Source organism: Odocoileus virginianus, chromosome 7 (assembly GCF_023699985.2).
Source record: "Odocoileus virginianus isolate 20LAN1187 ecotype Illinois chromosome 7, Ovbor_1.2, whole genome shotgun sequence".
NCBI lineage: Eukaryota > Metazoa > Chordata > Mammalia > Artiodactyla > Cervidae > Odocoileus > Odocoileus virginianus.
The window spans coordinates 46744342-46762851 of record NC_069680.1 but is presented as its reverse complement, the minus strand read 5'-3'; the positions used below and the strand labels follow the sequence as shown (position 1 = coordinate 46762851).

General features: G+C 44.1%; 1 protein-coding gene across 1 annotated transcript; it reads left to right on the top strand.

The window, feature by feature from the left end:
• The first annotated feature begins 1291 nt into the window (after positions 1-1291).
• LOC110122451 (uncharacterized) lies at positions 1292-11734 on the top strand. The gene is made up of 5 exons (XM_020869964.2): positions 1292-1351; positions 1844-2161; positions 4265-4316; positions 6399-6561; positions 7155-11734. The coding sequence occupies exons 1-5, from the start codon at positions 1292-1294 to the stop codon at positions 7174-7176; spliced, it is 615 nt and encodes a 204-aa protein (XP_020725623.2). The 3' UTR covers positions 7177-11734.
• Positions 11735-18510: the final 6776 nt, after the last annotated feature.

Genomic DNA, 18510 nt, shown 5'->3' with positions numbered 1-18510 from the left:
AAGAATATTGCCCACCTGGTCACCCAGGGTGTTGTCCTCTGCTTTCCCTCTCTTACCATTTACATACAACCAAACAAAGCGTTTTGCCTATTTGCCCTAAATATTTTGCCCTAAATATTTATCAAGCCCACCTCCTATTTCCCTTCCTCATTATCCTAGCTGAGACTCTATCTTCTATGTGGTATCATACAGAGTACCTTTTTTATTTCAATGGAATAAAACTAGAAATAGAAGGAAAATAGAAAACTCACAAATATGTGGAAATTAAACAACATACACTTAAATAATCAATGGGTCAAGGAAGCAATCACAAGGGAAATGAGAATAGCATGAGAAAAATGGAAATAAAAATTCAACATATCAAAAAGTATGAGATACAGCCAAAGCAGTGCTAGGCGGGAAACTTATAGCTGTAAAGCATACAATAATGATTCAGAAAGCTTTCAAATCAATTGTTTACATTAAATAGCTAGAAAAAGAGGAGAAAACTGAACCCAAGTTAATAGGAGAAAAGAAATAAAAAAGATTAGAGAAAGGATAAATAGAGAAAATAAGCAATATCTAAATTTGGTTCTTTAAAAAGATCTACAGAATTTGTGAGCATGGAGTTGTTAATAATATTCCTCTATTGTTGTTTTAATGTCTGTGGGATCAATAGTGATGGCCCTTTTTTCATGTCTGATATTGACAGTTTGTGTCTTCTCTTTCTTGTTTAGCCTGGCTAGAGGTTTATCAGTTTTAATGATCTTTCAAAGAACCATTTTTGGTTTTCTTAATTTTCTCTATTGATTTCCTATATCCAGTTTCATTGATCTTTGTCCTCATTTTTATTCTTTTCTTCTATTTAGTTTGGATTTAGTCTTCTGGTTTACTAAGGTGGAGGCTTAGGTTTTAGATCTTTTTTTTTTTTTTTAGACCTTTCTTCTTTTCTAATACATGCCTTCAATGCTGTATATTTTCCATATTGTTAATATCGCTTTTACTGGTCCTACCAGTTTTTATAAGTTGTATTCTCATTTAGTTCATAAAATTTTTTAAAATTTCTCTTGAGACTTTTTTTTTACTTATGTATCAACTATATTATTTAATTTTTGCTATTTGGAGGTTTACCAGCTACCTTTCTGTTTTGATTTCTAGTTTAATTCCACTGTGGTGCAGAGTATTCTATTTCTGTTCTTTTGAATTTGTTAAAGTCCGTGTTCTGCCCCAGAATGTAGTCTATCTTAGTGAATGTTGGACGCGAGCTTGATAAAGATATATACTCTGCATTTGTTGGGATGAAGTAATCTAGATGTCAACAGATACAATCGATGCTGGTGCTCTTCCTGTCAGCTACATCTTTACTGATTTTGTGCGTGCTGGATCTGTCCATTTCTGATAGAGGGGTGTTGGAGTCATAGTGGATTGGTTTATTTCTCCTTGTAATTCTATCCATCTTTGCCTCACAAATTTTGACTCCGTTGTTAGGTCCATCCCTGTTAAATACTGACACAGCTTCTTGGGGAATCGACCCTTTTATCATTATGTATGTCCCTTCTTTATCCTGATCATTTTCTTTGCCTGGTTCTGCAGCGGGAAGGCCCGAGCTCGCCCTCGGCAGATTCGCCTCTGAACTGTCTCCACCGCTTGTGAAGGGGACCTGCAGCCCTGTTGTGTGAGGATTTTTTAGACGACCTGCTGTTCCTGCAGAGGAACAACCAGAAGCTGTAACGAAAGTCTCGAGTCGCTGTCAGCACCCTGGGCCTTCTCCGTGTCCACATCCCCCCTCAATGGCTCTCGCCTTGGCGCACCGTCCCCGGGGTGAAACCCTTCGCTCTTCCTCCGAGCTCCTCGCCTTCTGCAGTTTGGCCACAGAGTCGAAGCTCTTCCCACCCTCAGTGGGCAACTTGTAAGTGAATTTGTCGTGGTCACAGTCTCTCCTGGCGCTTCAGTGCCTCCCGAGCTCTGCCGGGCTCCGCGGTCCGAGTCCGGGGAGCAGGGGCTCCAAGCGCGGGTGAGGCCGGAGGGCGGTGGACACTCGGCTTCTCAGCAACCCTTCCGCTCGCGCCCGTCTGGGCCGTTAAGGATGTTGATTCGTTACCAAACCGCCTGGAAAGCCGGTTACTATTCAAACATCATCAGAGATCATCCAGGTTTCGCAGGAGGAATGGTTCTTACTTTGGTATCCATCTTACAATTCATTTAATGTTTGGGAGAGGGTAATTTTTTTTTTAAATGTATTCTCTTACCAAAAAGTTGAGACTAACTAATTTCTAGTGCTGCTGCTGCTGCTGCTAAGTCGCTTCAGTCGTGTCCGACTCTATGTGACCCCACAGACAGCAGCCCACCAGGCTCCCCCGTCCCTGGGATTCTCCAGGCAAGAACACTGGAGTGGGTTGCCATTTCCTTCTCCAATGCATGAAAGTGAAAAGTGAAAGTGAAGTCACTTGGTCGTGTTTGACTCTTCACGACCCCATCGACTGCAGCCTACCAGGCTCCTCCGTCCATGGGATTTTCCAGGCAAGAGTACTGGAGTGGGCTACCATTGCCTTCTCCGAATTTCTAGTGCTAGAGCTGCAAGTCAAGACTTGTGAGTGGCAACTCGATACAGAGGTCTCATGCATGTGCGGGACCTCCGCTTAGACTTTGGGGCCCAGCAAATGGGTTTGAATTATGGTCATATATTTATCAGTTGTGCGATCTTAACCCCAATTGCTCTCTAAAGGATAGTTGAGTTAAGTCTGCAAAAGGCAGTTGGATCTTGGTGAATAACAGTGGATTATCAGCTTCATTGGAGGGTCACTCCAACTTAGCTGCTCTTCAAGATGTCAATTCTTTGTTGGAGCAAAGCAACACATTCTTTGGGTCTGGTACGTCTCTCGGAAGTAATTTACCTCCTGAATTTAGTCTACATACATAAATAATACATGTCATTGTAAAAAATTCAAAACATGTAATAATGAGCAGAAAGAAGGTAAAGGTAGCCTGAAAGCTGTACCCTAAATTAACTCACAGTATTCAGGGATCCTAGTGGACAAGAGGCTCACATTGTTGGTATATCGATTCTCACTTGCTCCCCTCAGCACAGCCTTACCACCTCCAGCGGGAGGCTGGGGCCCCGGAGTCCAGAGCTTTGCTGAATGAGCATCTCCAGGGAGTAAACCTCCAGTCTTCAGCCAGTGGCAAAGAGATATAGATGTAGATATATAAAGACAGATACAGACTGAACACTCTGTGTTCAGACTTGCCTTAACTCCCCCAGCTTTCCACCCGCCTGATCACGACAGGGGGCCTGGCCAGGGATCGAACCCAGACCACCTTCATTGGGAGTGCAGAGTCTTAGCTGCTGGACCACCAGGGAAGTGCCTCTTCTGTTGGTTTCCGCCATACATCAACATGAATCAGCCATAGGGATATGTATGTCCCCTCCTCTAGAGCCTCCCTCCCACCTCCCACTGCAAACTAGCCAGTGGAAATTTGCCGTATCACACAGGGAGCTCAAACCCAGTACTCTGTGCTTCCTGACGCTTATTGCTATTGTCTCCCTGCCACTTTTATTTTTCTTTATGGTTGAACTTTTAATTGAATCTGTTTACTCTTATTTCAGTGGAGCTATAAGAGGGAGTAGAGATGAGTTTTTTGTTCATTTTTTGATGATTAGTGGGAGCTATCATAAAATTCTCATGTACATTTTAGGTACTATTTAAATTTAATCTAGTGTCCTAGAACCTGTTAAGCTGAATAACTGCTTTATGTGTATGTGTGTGTGTATTGAGGCTAAAGGGGCATCAGTGCTAGACAAATGTTTAATTGACCCTAGTTTTGTGCTATTACCATAATTAATCACAAATGCAATCTTCTTTGCTCCTTTTCCCTCATATTTTATAAATAGTTGTTTTTAAATCTGTTCTTTACATTGGCCTTAAATCTATGTCAAAGTTTCTTCCTTTCCAATAACAAGTAGAACCTGCCTTGTCTGGAATGTAAAAGTTTTTCAAAATATAGTAGGACCTTGACCTTTTTTGTTAAACATGCTTTTGTCCCATGTACATATATTAAGAAAATTTCAACATTAAAAGCTAAGAAAAATTATAAATAAAATGAAATTTAACAAAGCTCTTGCAGATGAAGGATTATAAAAATCTATAATCATTTCTCCATTTATTTTCTATTTCTTTCTGTTATGAATTAAAAGTACTCTCACATAAGTTCATTTATATCTGTAGTTCAAACAGAATTAACAAATGTTAAGTGCCAATTTTATTCAAATATTTGTTTATTCTAGATTCTCTTGGGTGCAAATGACAGAAACTCATCTCAAACTAACTGGCTGAAAGGTAATTTATTTATTTGAATATCTGGGAGTTTCAAAGATTTATTCAGCTATAGTTATAACTGGATCAAATGGGGTGTCAAATGATGTTGTCCGGATTCAAGTGTTGTATCTATCTGTCCATCACAAACATTGTTTTATAAAAATTTTGTTAGGCTGTTGACAATAATATTTAAACAAAGATCTAAGCAAGTGTTTCATTTCAGGTGGTTCCCTCAGGAGAGTAATTTATCTCTTGGGTTTTCCTTCTAGTTGTGTAGATTAGAGCCACAGGGTGACATCAGTCTGGTAATTTTATAATCAGTTCATTCACTGTTCCCCACCTGATCTACTTGCTCTGTGGACACTTGCGTGTTGCACCCTGCAATCCCTTGAATGTCTGAGCTTTCCCCAGCCTTATCAGCCATAGTGGGGTGGAGAGGTTGCTTCAGCCTGTGGGAGATGAAAATGCCAAATTCTTGCTTTCCTGATAAGACATAAGTCAGCCAGTGTCAGCTCTCTGTGAAGACTCTCCCAAAGTCTCCCCATTCCTCTCAGACTAAAAGTTATTTATAGAGAACTAAAGTTTCTCCCTCACAACATTGTCTTATTCCTAGGGGAAGCTAAGTGCAGGAGGGGATGCTGGGTGAGGAGGGGCCGCTTGCCTGGATCGCCCAGTCCCCACCCCAGCTGGGAACAAAGCGAGGCTTTCTTGGGCCCCTCCAAGCAAAAGAGGGAGTGGAGGGAAGGGGAGTGCTTGGTCTAGATAAGGGGTGTGATGCCAGCAGCAGCTGGCACCCACGGCCTGCACCCACACCAGCTGCAGGGTTACCAGGAGGGGTCCACTCCGCCCAGTCTGTCCCCCAGTCCACGAACAGGCAATCCTGTCAGGAAGCGATGGCTGGGAGACAGAGAGGTGGGGCAGTGATGGGGGGGCTCCCTGTGAGGAACTAGCTGTGACCCAGATCGTGGTGGACCCAGGGACACGATGGGGAAGAGGGTGGTGCGTAGTGGTGCTTTCAGACAAAGGCCCTCCTAGATGCAGGTGCTCAGCGTCCCTGTCACCAGGAAGGCCCACAGCCCAGGGGACCCCAGGGGGCCCTAAGGTCTCTGCAGCCCTCCACACTCCAGGTCCCAGAGGGTGGTGGGGAAGGCGATGGCACAGAGCTGACAAGGGGACAAACACCCTTGAACAGCACCTTGTGGAGAAACATCTCTGGGGAAGGAGGAGGGCTCAGGGCTCAGGGCGGAAGGAGGCCAGAGCCCCTACCCCTTACCTCTGCAGCCCGAGGCCCAGGGTCAGTGGGTGGGTGGGAGCATGTTGCATTTGCTTGAAGGAGAATTGAGGGGAGCATATTGATTAGAAGTGAGCCTGGGAGGACTGGACAGAGAACTCTCCAAGCCCCAGTCCAAGCCCCTCCCAAGAAACCCCACGATCAGTCTCCATGGTCCCAGTGGAGCGGAGAGGGGAGGCGGCCACTGGCCACCAGCCTCCAATCTATGCACTCCCAGCCTTCCCTTTCCACCTGGGAGCGCTCCTCCACCCTGCCGGCCTGGGCTCCCCGCCAAACCTGAGTGAGAGTGGTGACTCCGTCGACTGAGCAGCTCTGAGTAAACAGCTGTGTGTTCTCACTGGAGTTGCCTATGTTCATCTTACAGAGCTCTGCGCTCAGTGGAAGAGAAGAGGGGATCATGGCAGGAGCAGGGCCACATGGAAACACTGGCTGAGGTTTGGTCCAGGCGTGTGAGCGTGGCCTCAGCTCTGGTCCTCCAGGGGTGGATCTGGAGGCAATGAATGCTCCAGGAGGCTGTGGAGACGCTTCAACTGTGACTTCAACAGCAACTACTCTCTTGGAGAAGCACCTGACCCGCATCATCTCCTGTCCCTGCATCATCTCCTGTATCCACATTGTCTTCTGTCCCCGCATCATCTCCTGTCTCTCGAAGCAGCTCGTGGTCTCCATCCTCCATCTGCAGTGTACTGGGCACAGCTCACTGTCTTATCACTGCCTCCGCTGCCCACCACGTGAAGGTGGAGGGTCTTCCCTGTGTCTTTGCTTTCAGGTTCATTCAGGTTCCTCTGGCAAACCTCAATTTCTTCCCATAGATTTGAACTTGAACTTCCTGGAGAAGCTCCACGGGGAGAGACTGGGGTCTCTCCTCCTTGCAGAAGCCTGGGGTTTGGCACCTGTGAGGCCACCCCTGTGGGCGGAGTTCCCTTTGGACAGACCCGGGGCTCCACTCCAGCTGCTGACCTTGCAGGGGGAAGGGTGAGCATGGGGACAGGCTGGGGCTGTGCTGATTGTGCTGGTGGAGAGGGTGCTGTTGGCAGGGGACAGGGGTGGTCGTCTTCGCTGCGGGCAGCTGGCTGTGCTGTGATCCTCCGCCCTCCAGATCTGCCTTCCTCCTCTGAATGCTCTAAGTAACAGTTAGAGGTGGGGATGTGCTGCTTGTAGTTGGTGGGGACGCCATCCCCTCACGTAGTGGGTGGGGAAGGAAAGCTGCTGTTGGTTAGATCAGCTGAGGGCTGAGGCTTCAGCGTGATTCGGCAGCCCTCCAGCTCAGATCTCTTATAACCCAGGGGGGATACTGGAACATTGCCTCCCGTTTCTGGCCAATCAGTGAGTCCTGGATCTCCATCTCCAGGTGTAACCATGGATGCCATGAAGTCAGTCTGCCCAGAGTCCTGATAGTCAGAGAGTGGCTCCATGTAGAGCTTTAGTTCCTCATATCCATGACCCACAATAATCCATGGATCCTTCATAATTTGCTCTTATTTCTTACTGAGAATCAGAGATTTCTTAAACAGCTTTTCACTCCATAACCATCCATCCAAAAGTGAACCTAATGTATTCTGTTCTAGCACCCCTCTGGCTGCTCCTTGAAGTTCTGTCCAATCAAAAGGCAGGAATCCATCACACTGTGGCCAGGATGACTTCTTGTGGTTCTCACTACGAGAGTTCCAGGGCAGCATGAGGGGGACCACCCCAGAAGTTGTCCAGCTTGTAGTAAAAGGTGAATTTGTTGCTGAAGAAGTTGAAGTCTGATGTTCGTGTTCACATCCAAGAGCAGATTTTCTGCTTGTAAAGCTCTGTGGACAGCACCCGCCTGGTGACCACACAGCACACACTATTGTGGACTCTGCCTTCAGCCTCTCTGCTTTCCCACTGCCCTCAGCCACGGCTGCTCACACGCCTCTCCTCCACTAGCATCCTCTGAACAAGGTGGGGAGTTTCCTCAGCCTTGGTCACTTTAGAGATTTCACTTTGTTGGGATGATCCAAGCCTTCATGATTCCTGCTTTGTGGGACTGTCTCCGGAGGCTGGAAGAGTTCTGTCCAGTCTCATCAACAATCTTCACGGCTGTCGCTTTCCCAGCCAGGATGTGCTGGATCCCAGCCTCCCTTGCCGACGGTCTCGGAGGTCTGCAGGAGACCATGTGAATCTGAGTGTCTCCTCAGCAGAGAAGGCTCAGGGGCCCCTCAGCACGGCGGACTCACTGCTGTGCTTGGAGTCGAGGTGTCCTAATGTCAGCTTACGTTTGGGAAGAGATGATGAGAAGCTTGGTCCAAATCAAATCGGTTCAAAATTCACCCCATGAACTGGTCTTTATGGCAAATCAAAACACGAACGATGCCAGAGAAGGATAAAGTGGAACAAAAGCAAATAGCAAGAAACTAGCTTTAAAAAAGAAAAACTGTGGGAAAGGAAACAATTATAAAAGTGAAAATTAAATCTAAAGAAGTGAAAAAATAATATAGGGGGAAAAAATAAAACCCCCAAACCAAAATAGACCAAAATGCCAAGGAGGAAACAAGCTGACTTTGGTCAAAGTCCCTGAGGTCACTGAAAAGCAGCTTATTGAGCCAGAAGGACTGATAAACTGGTCCTAACCAGGTGCTTATTTGAAATTCTTAGAATTCCGAAACAATAGCTCCTTATGAGGGCATAGGAAGAAATAGATCTATCAGTAGGTTTGGGGAAAATCCACAGTGATTTTCTCATTTTTTTGATCTCAGGTTGAGACTATTACTCTCTTTTTTAAAGTGAGGCCCCCAACATGCTTTTTGTATGCTGTTTGCATCTTGTTAGAAATGAAAACCTGTAGGATGTTTCAGTGCCTCTAGTTTGAAAAGTTGTAATTTTGGTTTTAAAATTGGTTTTAAAAAGAGCTCATGATGCCTACACTTAAAATACTCAATTTCTTTTTCTTTAAACTCAAAATGATGGCTCTCAAAACAATGCCATAACCTAACTAGCATCATGATGGTGTTTGAAATTGTTCTGTTGCATAATATGAAATGTGTGTGTGTGTGCTCAGTCGAGTCCGACTCTCTGAGTAAGGTACATTATTAACATCTATTAGGGGAGAGAGTTCTCAGACTTTATTTACAGTCTTGCCCAGTTCTTAGATTCCCCCCTCCCATGAGCCAGAGAGCTCCCTGTGATGGCTTCAGCAGCTGTAAACGTAGGGGTTGCAGCTGTGAGTTGAGAAAGCATGTCTTCTTTTCTTAAGCCAAAAACGCACAGTGCTTTGCGTCCCTCTCATGCAGCATGAAGCGGGTAGGGGTGGCTGGGTGTTTTCACCGGTAGTTCAGAGGAGGGAACTAAGGCACTCCTGCATGATTTTTTTTTTTAATGCTTATTGACTATAATACAGATACTGAAATGTATCTAAATTATACACATCATCAGTGGTGATGATCAGTGGTGGCTGCTTACAAACTGAACTCTTCTACTTAGCCAGCATCCAGATCAAGAAACAGGTTGTCATCAGCTCCCCTCCCCTCACCTCCCACAAGCTCTTATCCAGTCACTTTCTCCACAGTGGTAACCACTACTGTGTCTTCTAACAGCACAGATTAAGTTTGCTTGTTTCTGAACTTACATAACTGGAATCACATAGTGTTAGGCCCTTTGTGCCTGCTTCCTTTGCTTGCTGTTTTTATGAGATTCATTTCTTTCATTTGTTATTCTGAATACGGTAGAGTAGCCCATTGTCACTGGGCATTTGAATAGTTTTCAGTTTGGGCTGTTAAGAAAGAGTGCTGCACTTTTCCAGTGTTCGATGAATATTTACATGGCTTTCTGTTGGATATATACCTGGAAATGGGGTGGATTGCTTAAGAGTGCTGCATGATTTTTAGTTTTGGTAGACACCACGTGCCAGTTTACATACCCACCAGCAGTGTATGAGAATTCTGTTTCCTCTCTAATACCTAGCATTGCCTGCCTCTTATCTATGGGTATGTGAAAGCGTGGCATTGTGGTTTTAATTTGCATTTCCCTAATGCCTAATAAAATAGAACACCTTTTCCTCTGCTGATTGGCCATAACTTTCTCTGTAAAGTGCCAGCTAAAGTCTTTTGCCAGTTTTTCTATGAAGTTGACTGCACTATCCCTTAGTGTTTTGTGTGTATGCTTACATAATTTGGATGTGAATTCCCTGTTGAATAGGGCTCTGTATGCATTTCCTCTCCTCCTCATCCATCTCTGAACTCTGATGCTACCTCCTACAATTTTACTCAATGATCACCCCTTTCCAGCAGTTGGCTTTTTATGCTTTGAACATGCCATAGCGGGCACTCTCCCACCTCAGGGCTCCCATTTCCGCTTGGAATGTTCTTTCCGAGAGAACCACATAAATCTCTTCCCTGTCTCCTTCAAGTCTTTGCTTCACTGTAACCTTAGTGAAGTCTTCCTTGATTTGCTTTTTGGTCTTGCAATACCTCTTCTACATCCTATCTGTTACCCCATCCACTTAAAGAACAAGCAACCAACCAAAAAAAAAAAGCAAAAAACTGTACTTTGTACTAACAAAGTGTTCAAATACACACTGAATTAGAACATATAAAAGTCTTTCTTTGTGTATCTTATCATCCAACATCAATAATTAGCAACATTTTATAATTTTATTTTATCCATAAATACTTTAGCCTGCATCTTTCATAGATAAGTATCTTTATTTTGGGAAAACATAGTAACTGTGTCATCATCAAATGTAACAAAACTAATAATATATAATAGCAGTCCACAGTCAAACTTCACAATTGTTACAGTTAAGTTTGAATCAAATGCACACATACAAACTACATGCATTGCTTTAAATTATTCAAAATATTTATTTTACACATTTAGTGCTTATTATCTATCTCCCCCATTTGAATATCAACTCAATATGAGTGAGATTTTTGTCTGTTCTTTGCTGCATCTTCAACACCTAAAGCTGTTATTGGCACATAGTTGGGCTTGAATAAATGTTTGTTGAATGAATAAATGAAAGAATGAAGTTGGCAACATGAATCTAAGGACCCAAGGAGTTTGTCAGCATAGTCAGATCTGTTTGTTTTCCAGCTCTAAAACTTTAGGCAAATTTAGGCAACTTTCTGAGCTTCAATTTTATCATCAGTAAAAAAGGACCAAACATCAGCTTTGCAGGGTTGTTGTGAGAATTTGACAAAATATGTGTACAGTGTTTGGCACCTAGCGCACACTCAGTATAGCTATTTTTATTTTTTATTGGAACTTCCTTTTATTGTTTTTCAGTCTCTGTCTTGTCCAACTCTTTGTGACCCAATGGACTGCAGCATGCCAGGCTTCCCTGTCCTTCACTGTCTCTTGGAGTTTGCTCAAACTCATGCCCATTGAGTCATTGATGCCATCCAACCATCTCATCCTCTGTCGCCCCTTCTTCTCAAGCCCTCAATCTTTCCCAGGATCAGGGTCTTTTCCAGTGAGTCAGCTCTTCACATCAGGTGGCCAAAATATTGGAGCTTTAGCTTCATCAGTCATTCGAATGAATATTCAGGGTTGGTTTCCTTTACAATTGACTGGTTTGATCTCCTTGCTGTCCAAGGGACTCTCAAGAGTCTTCTCGAGCACCACAGTTCGAAAGCATCAATTCTTCTGTGCTCAGGCTTTTTTATGGCTCCCGAGATGTAACAGATGTAAGGTGTGTAGTGAAGAACCTGGCTTTACCCAAATTGGTCTGGCCTTTGTCCCTGGTTCCTGGGAGGAAACTTTTAAACCTCTGGAATTTCCCAAGTGATGGGAGTGTCTTTGTTATTCTTGGTGGGCCCCTTAGCTCTTGCCAGATAGTTTATGCTAATGAGATGACTCAGGCCAAGTGATATCAGTCTGACCTCCAGGGAGTGGGGTGGGGCTGGAATCTAAGTTCGGTCCCATGGACAATAAATCAATGACTCATGCTTATGGGATGAAGCCCCAATAAAACCTCAAGACACTGAAGCTTAATTGAGTTTCCCTGGTTGACCACACTCCATGAATATTCTGTACATTAATATCAACACCATGAGTATCAGACATTCTGAGGACAATAGAAGCTTTGCACTGGGAACCCTCCCATACTCTTACCTCTGTATCTACTCTTCTGGCTAATTTTGATCTCTGTCCTTTCCCAGAAATAAACTGTGAGTATAACATCTTTCAGTGAGTTCTGTGATTCCTTGCAGCAAATTACTCAACCCAAGGGTGGTTTTTGAAACCCAGACTTGCAGTTGGTATCAAGGGAGGCAGGACCCCTGGGTTCTGGCCCAGACTCAGTAGCTGGCTGGCTGTGTGAACTGGCAAGAACTGCTTGGCCTCACTGCCTCAGTTTGCTCATCTGAAACAAGGATAAACCAAAAGGTCTCTTGGCTCCCATAGCCTTATGATTAAATGAAGTTCTTTTCTTCTCAGTGAGCATGTGTCTCTGCCTGTTCCTCGCACGCAGACACAAACAGATGTATGCAGAAGCCAGTCAAATGAGGGGTCACAGCCTCGTCATGTTAGGTGAAGGTAACAAAAGACCCTTTTCCAGGACTTTCCTGGCGGTCCAGTGATTAAGGTTCTGTGCCTCCACTGCAGGGGGTGAGGGTTCGATCCCTGGCTGGGGAACTAACATCCTGCATGCCACAGTCCATTGACCAGAGCCCATGGGAGGCAGCCCAGGAGTCTCATTCTGAGCCACCCTAGAGCAGCCTGTTGCTGCTGCTGCTTCTGCTAAGTCGCTTCAGTCGTGTCCGACTCTGTGCGACCCCATAAATGGCAGCCCACCAGGCTCCCCCGTCCCTGGGATTCTCCAGGCAAGAACACTGGAGTGGGTTGCCATTTCCTTCTCCAATGCATGAAAGTGAAAAGTGAAAGTGAAGTCGCTCGGTCGTGTTTGACTCTTCGAGACCCCATGGACTGCAGCCTACAAGGCTCCTCCGTCCATGGGATTTGCCAGGCAAGAGTAATGGAATGGGGTGCCATTGCCTTCTCTGAGAGAAGCCTGTGGACCTGCCCAAACACAGGAGACAGAGGGTGCAGCCATGATTAATAGATCCCACAGCTGACAGAAACTGCATGAATGAGCCCAGTCAAGACCCAAAGGAACCACCAAAATCAGCTGAGGACTTGTAGGCAGTGATAAATTCTCATGGTTTAAAATCGAGTTTGGAGGTGATTTGTTATGCTGCAATAAATGAGACATGAGGAAAACCTGGTCACAATGTTCATCGATTCCTTGCAGCAATTAGAAAGAACTTCTAACAATCCTTACTTCCTCTGATTTCTGGGCCCTTAATATTCTCCTTTGCTGTATTTACGTTATCTCTCCCTCAACTCCAAAGTAACCCAGTACCCACTGGCCTTTGAGAAGAATGTTCTAGACTTCTGTCTACTACTTCTCAATATACATATCCTTCCTGCTCCACAGGCAGCTCCTCCCAGAAGCTCATGATATGTTTTCCTTCTTTTAAAGGCTGAATAATATTCCACCATATATATGTACCACATCTCCTTTGTTCATCTGTCAATGGGTATTTAGGTTGTCTCCATACCTTGGCCATTCTGAGAAGTGCTGCAGTGAACACAGGAGGGCAGAAATCTCTAAAATTCCACAGATGCACCTGTGGACATCATGCTAAATGAAATAAGGCAGTCACAGAAGGACAACTACTGAATGATTCCACTTGCATGTTCATTCAGTTGCTCAGTCGTGTCCAACTCTTTATGATCCCATGGGCTGCACCATGCCAGGCCTCCCTGTCCAACACCAACTCCCAGAGTTTACTCAAACTCATGTCCATTGAGTCAGTGATGCCATCCAACCATCTCATCCTCTGTCATCCCCTTCTCCTCCTGCCTTCAATCTTTCCCAGCATCAAGGTCTTTCCAAATGAGTCAGTTCTTCCCATCAGGTGGCCAAAGTATGGAGTTTCAGCTTCAGCATTAGTCCTTCCAATGAATATTCAGGACTGATTTCCTTTAGGATGGACTGGTTGCATCTCCTTGCAGTCCAAGGAACTCTCAAGAGTCTTCTCCAACACCACAGTTCATAAGCATCAATTCTTTGGTGCTCAGCTTTCTTTATAGTCCATCTCTCACATCCATACATGACTACTGGAAAAACCATAGCTTTCACTAGACGGACCTTTGTTGGCAAAGTAATGTCTCTGCTTTTTTTTTTTTTTTTTTGTCTCTGCTTTTTAATATGCTGTCTAGGTTGGTCATAACTTTTTTTCCAAGGAGCAAGCATCTTTCAAGTTCATGGCTGCTGTCACCATCTGCAGTGATTTTGGAGCCCCCCAAAATAAAATCTGTCACTGTTTCCATTGTTTTCCCATCTATTTGCCATGAAGTGATAGGACTAGATGCCATGATCTTAATTTTCTGAATGTTGAGTTTTAAGCCAACTTTTTTACTCTCCTCTTTCACATTCATTAAGAGGCTCTTTAGTTCTTCTTTGCTTTCTGCCATAAGGGTGGTGTCATCTGAATATCTGAGGTTACTGATATTTCTCCCAGCGGTCTTGATTCCAGCTTGTGCTTCATCCAGCCCAGCATTTCTCATGATGTACTCTGCATATAAGTTAATAAGCAGGGTGACAATATACAATCTTGATGTACTCCTTTCTTGATTTGGAACCAGTCTGTTGTTCCATGTCTGGTTTTAACTGTTGCTTCTTGACCTGCATACAGATTTCTCAGGAGGCAGGTCAAGTGGTCTGGTATTCCCATCTCTTTCAGAATTTTCCACAGTTTATTGTGATCCACACAGTCAAAGGCTTTAGCATAGTCAATAGAGCAGAAGTAGATGCTTTTCTGGAACTCTCTTGCTTATTCTATGATCCAGCAGATCTTGGCAATTTGGTCTCTCATTCCTCTGACCTTTCTAAATCCAGTTTGAACACCTGAAAGTTCATAGTTCACGTACTGTTGAACCCTGGCTTGGAGAATTTTGAGCATTATTTTGCTAGCATGTGAGATGAGTGCAACTATGCAGTAGTTTGAGCATTCTTTGGCATTGCCTTTCTTTGGGATTGGAATGAAAACTGACTTTTTCCAGTCTTGTGGCCACTTGCAAGAGGGTCCTAAAATAGTCAAGCTCGTAGAAGCAGAGACTAGAACAGTGGTTACCAGGGGCTGGGGGGGAGGAAGGGGAAATGGGAGTTTTCCAACTGGTAAAAGTTTCACTTATGCAAGATGAATTAGTTCTGGAGATCTGCTGTACAGCATAGAACCTATAGTCAACATACCATCTTATACATTTTAAATTGAAGAGGGTAATCTCATAATCTCACAAAAAACAAACCATATGAAACCAAAGGGACATAAGGAAACTTTTAGAGGTGCTGGCTATGTCTGTTACCTTAATTTTGGTGATGGTTTTGCAGGTATACACATCTGGTCAGACTCATTAAATTGTATGCATTACATATGTGCGATTTTTATACGTATCAAATATCCCTCAATAAAGGTGGTTTTTTTTAAAGTCAGTAGTTCATGGTACAGGTGGAGTCAACCCTTTTCAGCACAGCAGTATGCTGTGGGCTTTGATTAAATTGGCCTGTTGGTTCATAGGAAACCCGTGAAGCCAGTTTCGATTTCTGTAGCGTGGGGGGAGGCTGCTGCAGATGATCCTGGCGTTCGGGGAGCAGATGCTTAGGAATGAGAGGAAGCCCCACTCTCACTCCAGCCTCCGAGCCTGTGCTCTGGTTCTGCATCCCGCCTCTGGAGGTCTGCTAGAGCTAAGAGCTGCTCTGAGGGCCCTAAAAGTAGCTGGTGGCCTAGGCTTCTGGAGACTCATTTCCCAAGCGCACTTCCTCCCTGTATTTCCTCTCTCCCACCCTTCCTGCGTCAAGGAATCATCATTGCCTCAGGGTACACCCCTGACTCAGGCTCAAGAACTGTCAAACTGTTTTCTTGAGAGGGCATTGAGAAGGAGGAGAAAAGTATCTGGCATTTTAATAGGATCCCTCTGGTGGCTAGTCTGCCAGGGAGAAAAACAGAAGTGGTGACACCAGCCAAGAGGTGAAAGATATTGGGAGTTTGGACTGTGGCTTGGGTCAGCCGGTGCCAGCAGTGTGGTGAGATGTGGTTGGATTCTGGATGGTATTTAAAAGGTAGAGACAGCAGGATTTGCTGATGGGTTAGATGTGGGGAGTAAAAGAAAAAGTCTTCCCCTAAGCATAACAACCTCCATGTTGTCTCAAATGGCAAAAAAAAAAAAAAAAAAAAAAATTTATAGCTGAGTAATATTTCACTGAATACACACACTTCATCTTTACCTGCTCGTCTATTGCTGGGCACTAAGTTTGCAGTCCACGGGGCCGCAACGAGTCGGACGTGGCTGAGCCACTGAACTGAAGTTTTCTTCCATATTGGGTATTATAAATAATGCTGCAACAAGTATTGAGATGTATGTATCTTTTCAAAATAGTGTTTTCATTTTCTTTGGGTAAATATCCAGGAGTGGAATTTTTTTTAAAACAAACTAATAGAACAGAAATAGATTCAGAGATACAGAGAACGTGATTGATCACCTGAGGGGAAGGAATGGGGGACAGGAGTGAAACAGGTGAAAGGCATTAAGATTTACAAACTTCAAGTTATAAAATAAATAAGTCACAGGGATATAATGTACAGCACAGGATATTTAGTCAGTATTTTATAATAACTTTGTATGGTGTTTAATCCATAAAATCCATATTGAATCACTATGTTGTACCACCTGAAACCAATATAATATTGTAAGTCAACTGTACTTCAATTAAAAAGAAAGGCTTCAAGGAACTGTGGTTAAGTAGTTGAGATTCCTTGCTTCCACTACAGGGGGTGTGGCTTTGATCCATGTTTTGGGAGCTAAGATCCCTCCCGCATGCCAAGAGGTGTGGTCAAAAAATAAAATTTAAAAACATATTTTTACAAAAGGCTTCAAGATTTTGGGGCTGAGCAACTGGAAGTGCAGAAATTAAGAGGTTAGGACGAGGGGAGAAGAAGGTAAAGAGCTCAGGATGCTGGATTGAAAACCCAGAAGTCAAAGTTGTGATACCAGTTCTGCTGCGCTAATCACAGCTGTTACTGACCACTTGTGTAGATACCAGGCCCCGTTTGAAACTCTTGACACACATCACCTCATTCCCCTCACAGCAGCCTGTAAGGTAGATTTCATCACTCCTCTTTTGCAGATGACATGAAGTTGGCTCTGAGGGGCTAAGTTGTTTGCTGCCCAGGGGCAGAGAGTAAAAAAGCCAGGACTCAAACCCAGCCTAACTCCAAAGTCCGTGCTTGCCAGCAGACACGAAGCTGCCTCCTGAATCCTGCCTCCCCTGGCTGGGCCTGATTCTGTAAATGTCTCTCCTTGTCTGACTGGGGACATTTAGTGCTGACATTCCGTGCCCTGGTTTTGAGATTTGGCTGCAAATGAAAGCAGGACACAGGAAGTGGCAAGATGACCCACATTCTCAGCTTGAGAACATTGTGATGTATTATGAATGGGTCCTTCCGAAGTACGGTTTGAACACCTAGTTAAATAATAATTCATTCTCTGGTATGAGACATTTTGAATGATAGACTCTAATGGAATAATATTATTACTTGTGAATTGGAACATTCCATTAAATGTGACATAACATTCTTTTCCATTGTCCCCAGCTTTCTCCTTCGGGGGAGCAGGAAGTGGTGGGGAAACCTTAGTTTCTATGGAAAGCAGAGCTTCCCAAGCCCCTCACATGCATTTTTTTTTTTTTAATGAAAAGTCAACCACTTTACTATTTTTTTCTACATGTATTATGCCTTGCTTATTTACTGACTTCTTTGTGTTAAACAAATGCTGTATCATTCTAATTCTTTTGCTGGTTTTTTATTTTCCTATTGATTTTAAGCTGTATTTCTTTGGATTAATTTCTCAGTGGTTGCTCTAGGATAGTGGTTCTTGACTAAGGTGATTTCCCACCTCCAGCCATCTGAATAGAATTTATTTAGAGATATTTTTATTTGCCACAAGTGAGAGTAGGGGCATTTTGCTGGGATGAGGCACAGATGCTGCTAAAATCCTACAATGCAAAGGACAGCCCACCACAAAAATTATCTGACCCCAAATGTCAGTAGTGCCAAGATTACAGTACACATCTTAATGTATCACAAGTATTTGAGATTAATACTGACTTGATTCAGGTAAAATACAGAAACTTTGTTCCAATAAAGCAACATTTCCTTCCCCTCCTTTGTGCAAAGGTCACATTTATATGTCAAGAATCCAACAATACAGTGTTAGAATTTTTATTCATTTTTGCATTGCTTGAATAGTTTTGAGATATAATTTATGTCCCATAAAATCCGCATGTTCATAGTGCACAAGTCAGTGGTTTCTATTATGCACTCACATTTTACAAGAAATTAACAGAACTGAGAAGTGTTCATATTTAGAAGAAAAGTGAAAGTGAAGTTGCTCACTCCTGTTCTTCTCTTTGCGACCCCGTGGACTTTGGCCTACCAGGCTCCTCCGTCCATGGAATTCTCCAGGTAAGGATACTGGAGTGGGTTGCCATTTCCTTCCCCAGGGAATCTTCTCTTTTTAATTTGCCTGTATGTTTAACATTTTCCGGGCACTTCCCTTAAACCTGTGAATTCAAATTTCTGTCCGTGTCATTTTCCGTCCCTCTGATGGGTTTTAGTCTTTCTTCCTTTATTGATATTTATCCGGCTGCCTCCTGACTCGGTTGCCGGGCACACCCTTCATTCCAGCACGTAGGATCTTGCGTGGGGGCGCGTCGGCTCTTTGTTGCGCATGCGGGCTTCGCACCCCCGGGCTCTAGCGAGCGAGGTCTCAGTGCTTGCGTCCGGCTGGCTTAGCCTCCCCGTGGAATGTTGCATCTTTAGTTCCCCCACTAGGGTTCGAACCTGCGTCCCTTGCATTGGAAGGTGACTTCTTAACCGTTGGACCACGAGGGAAGTC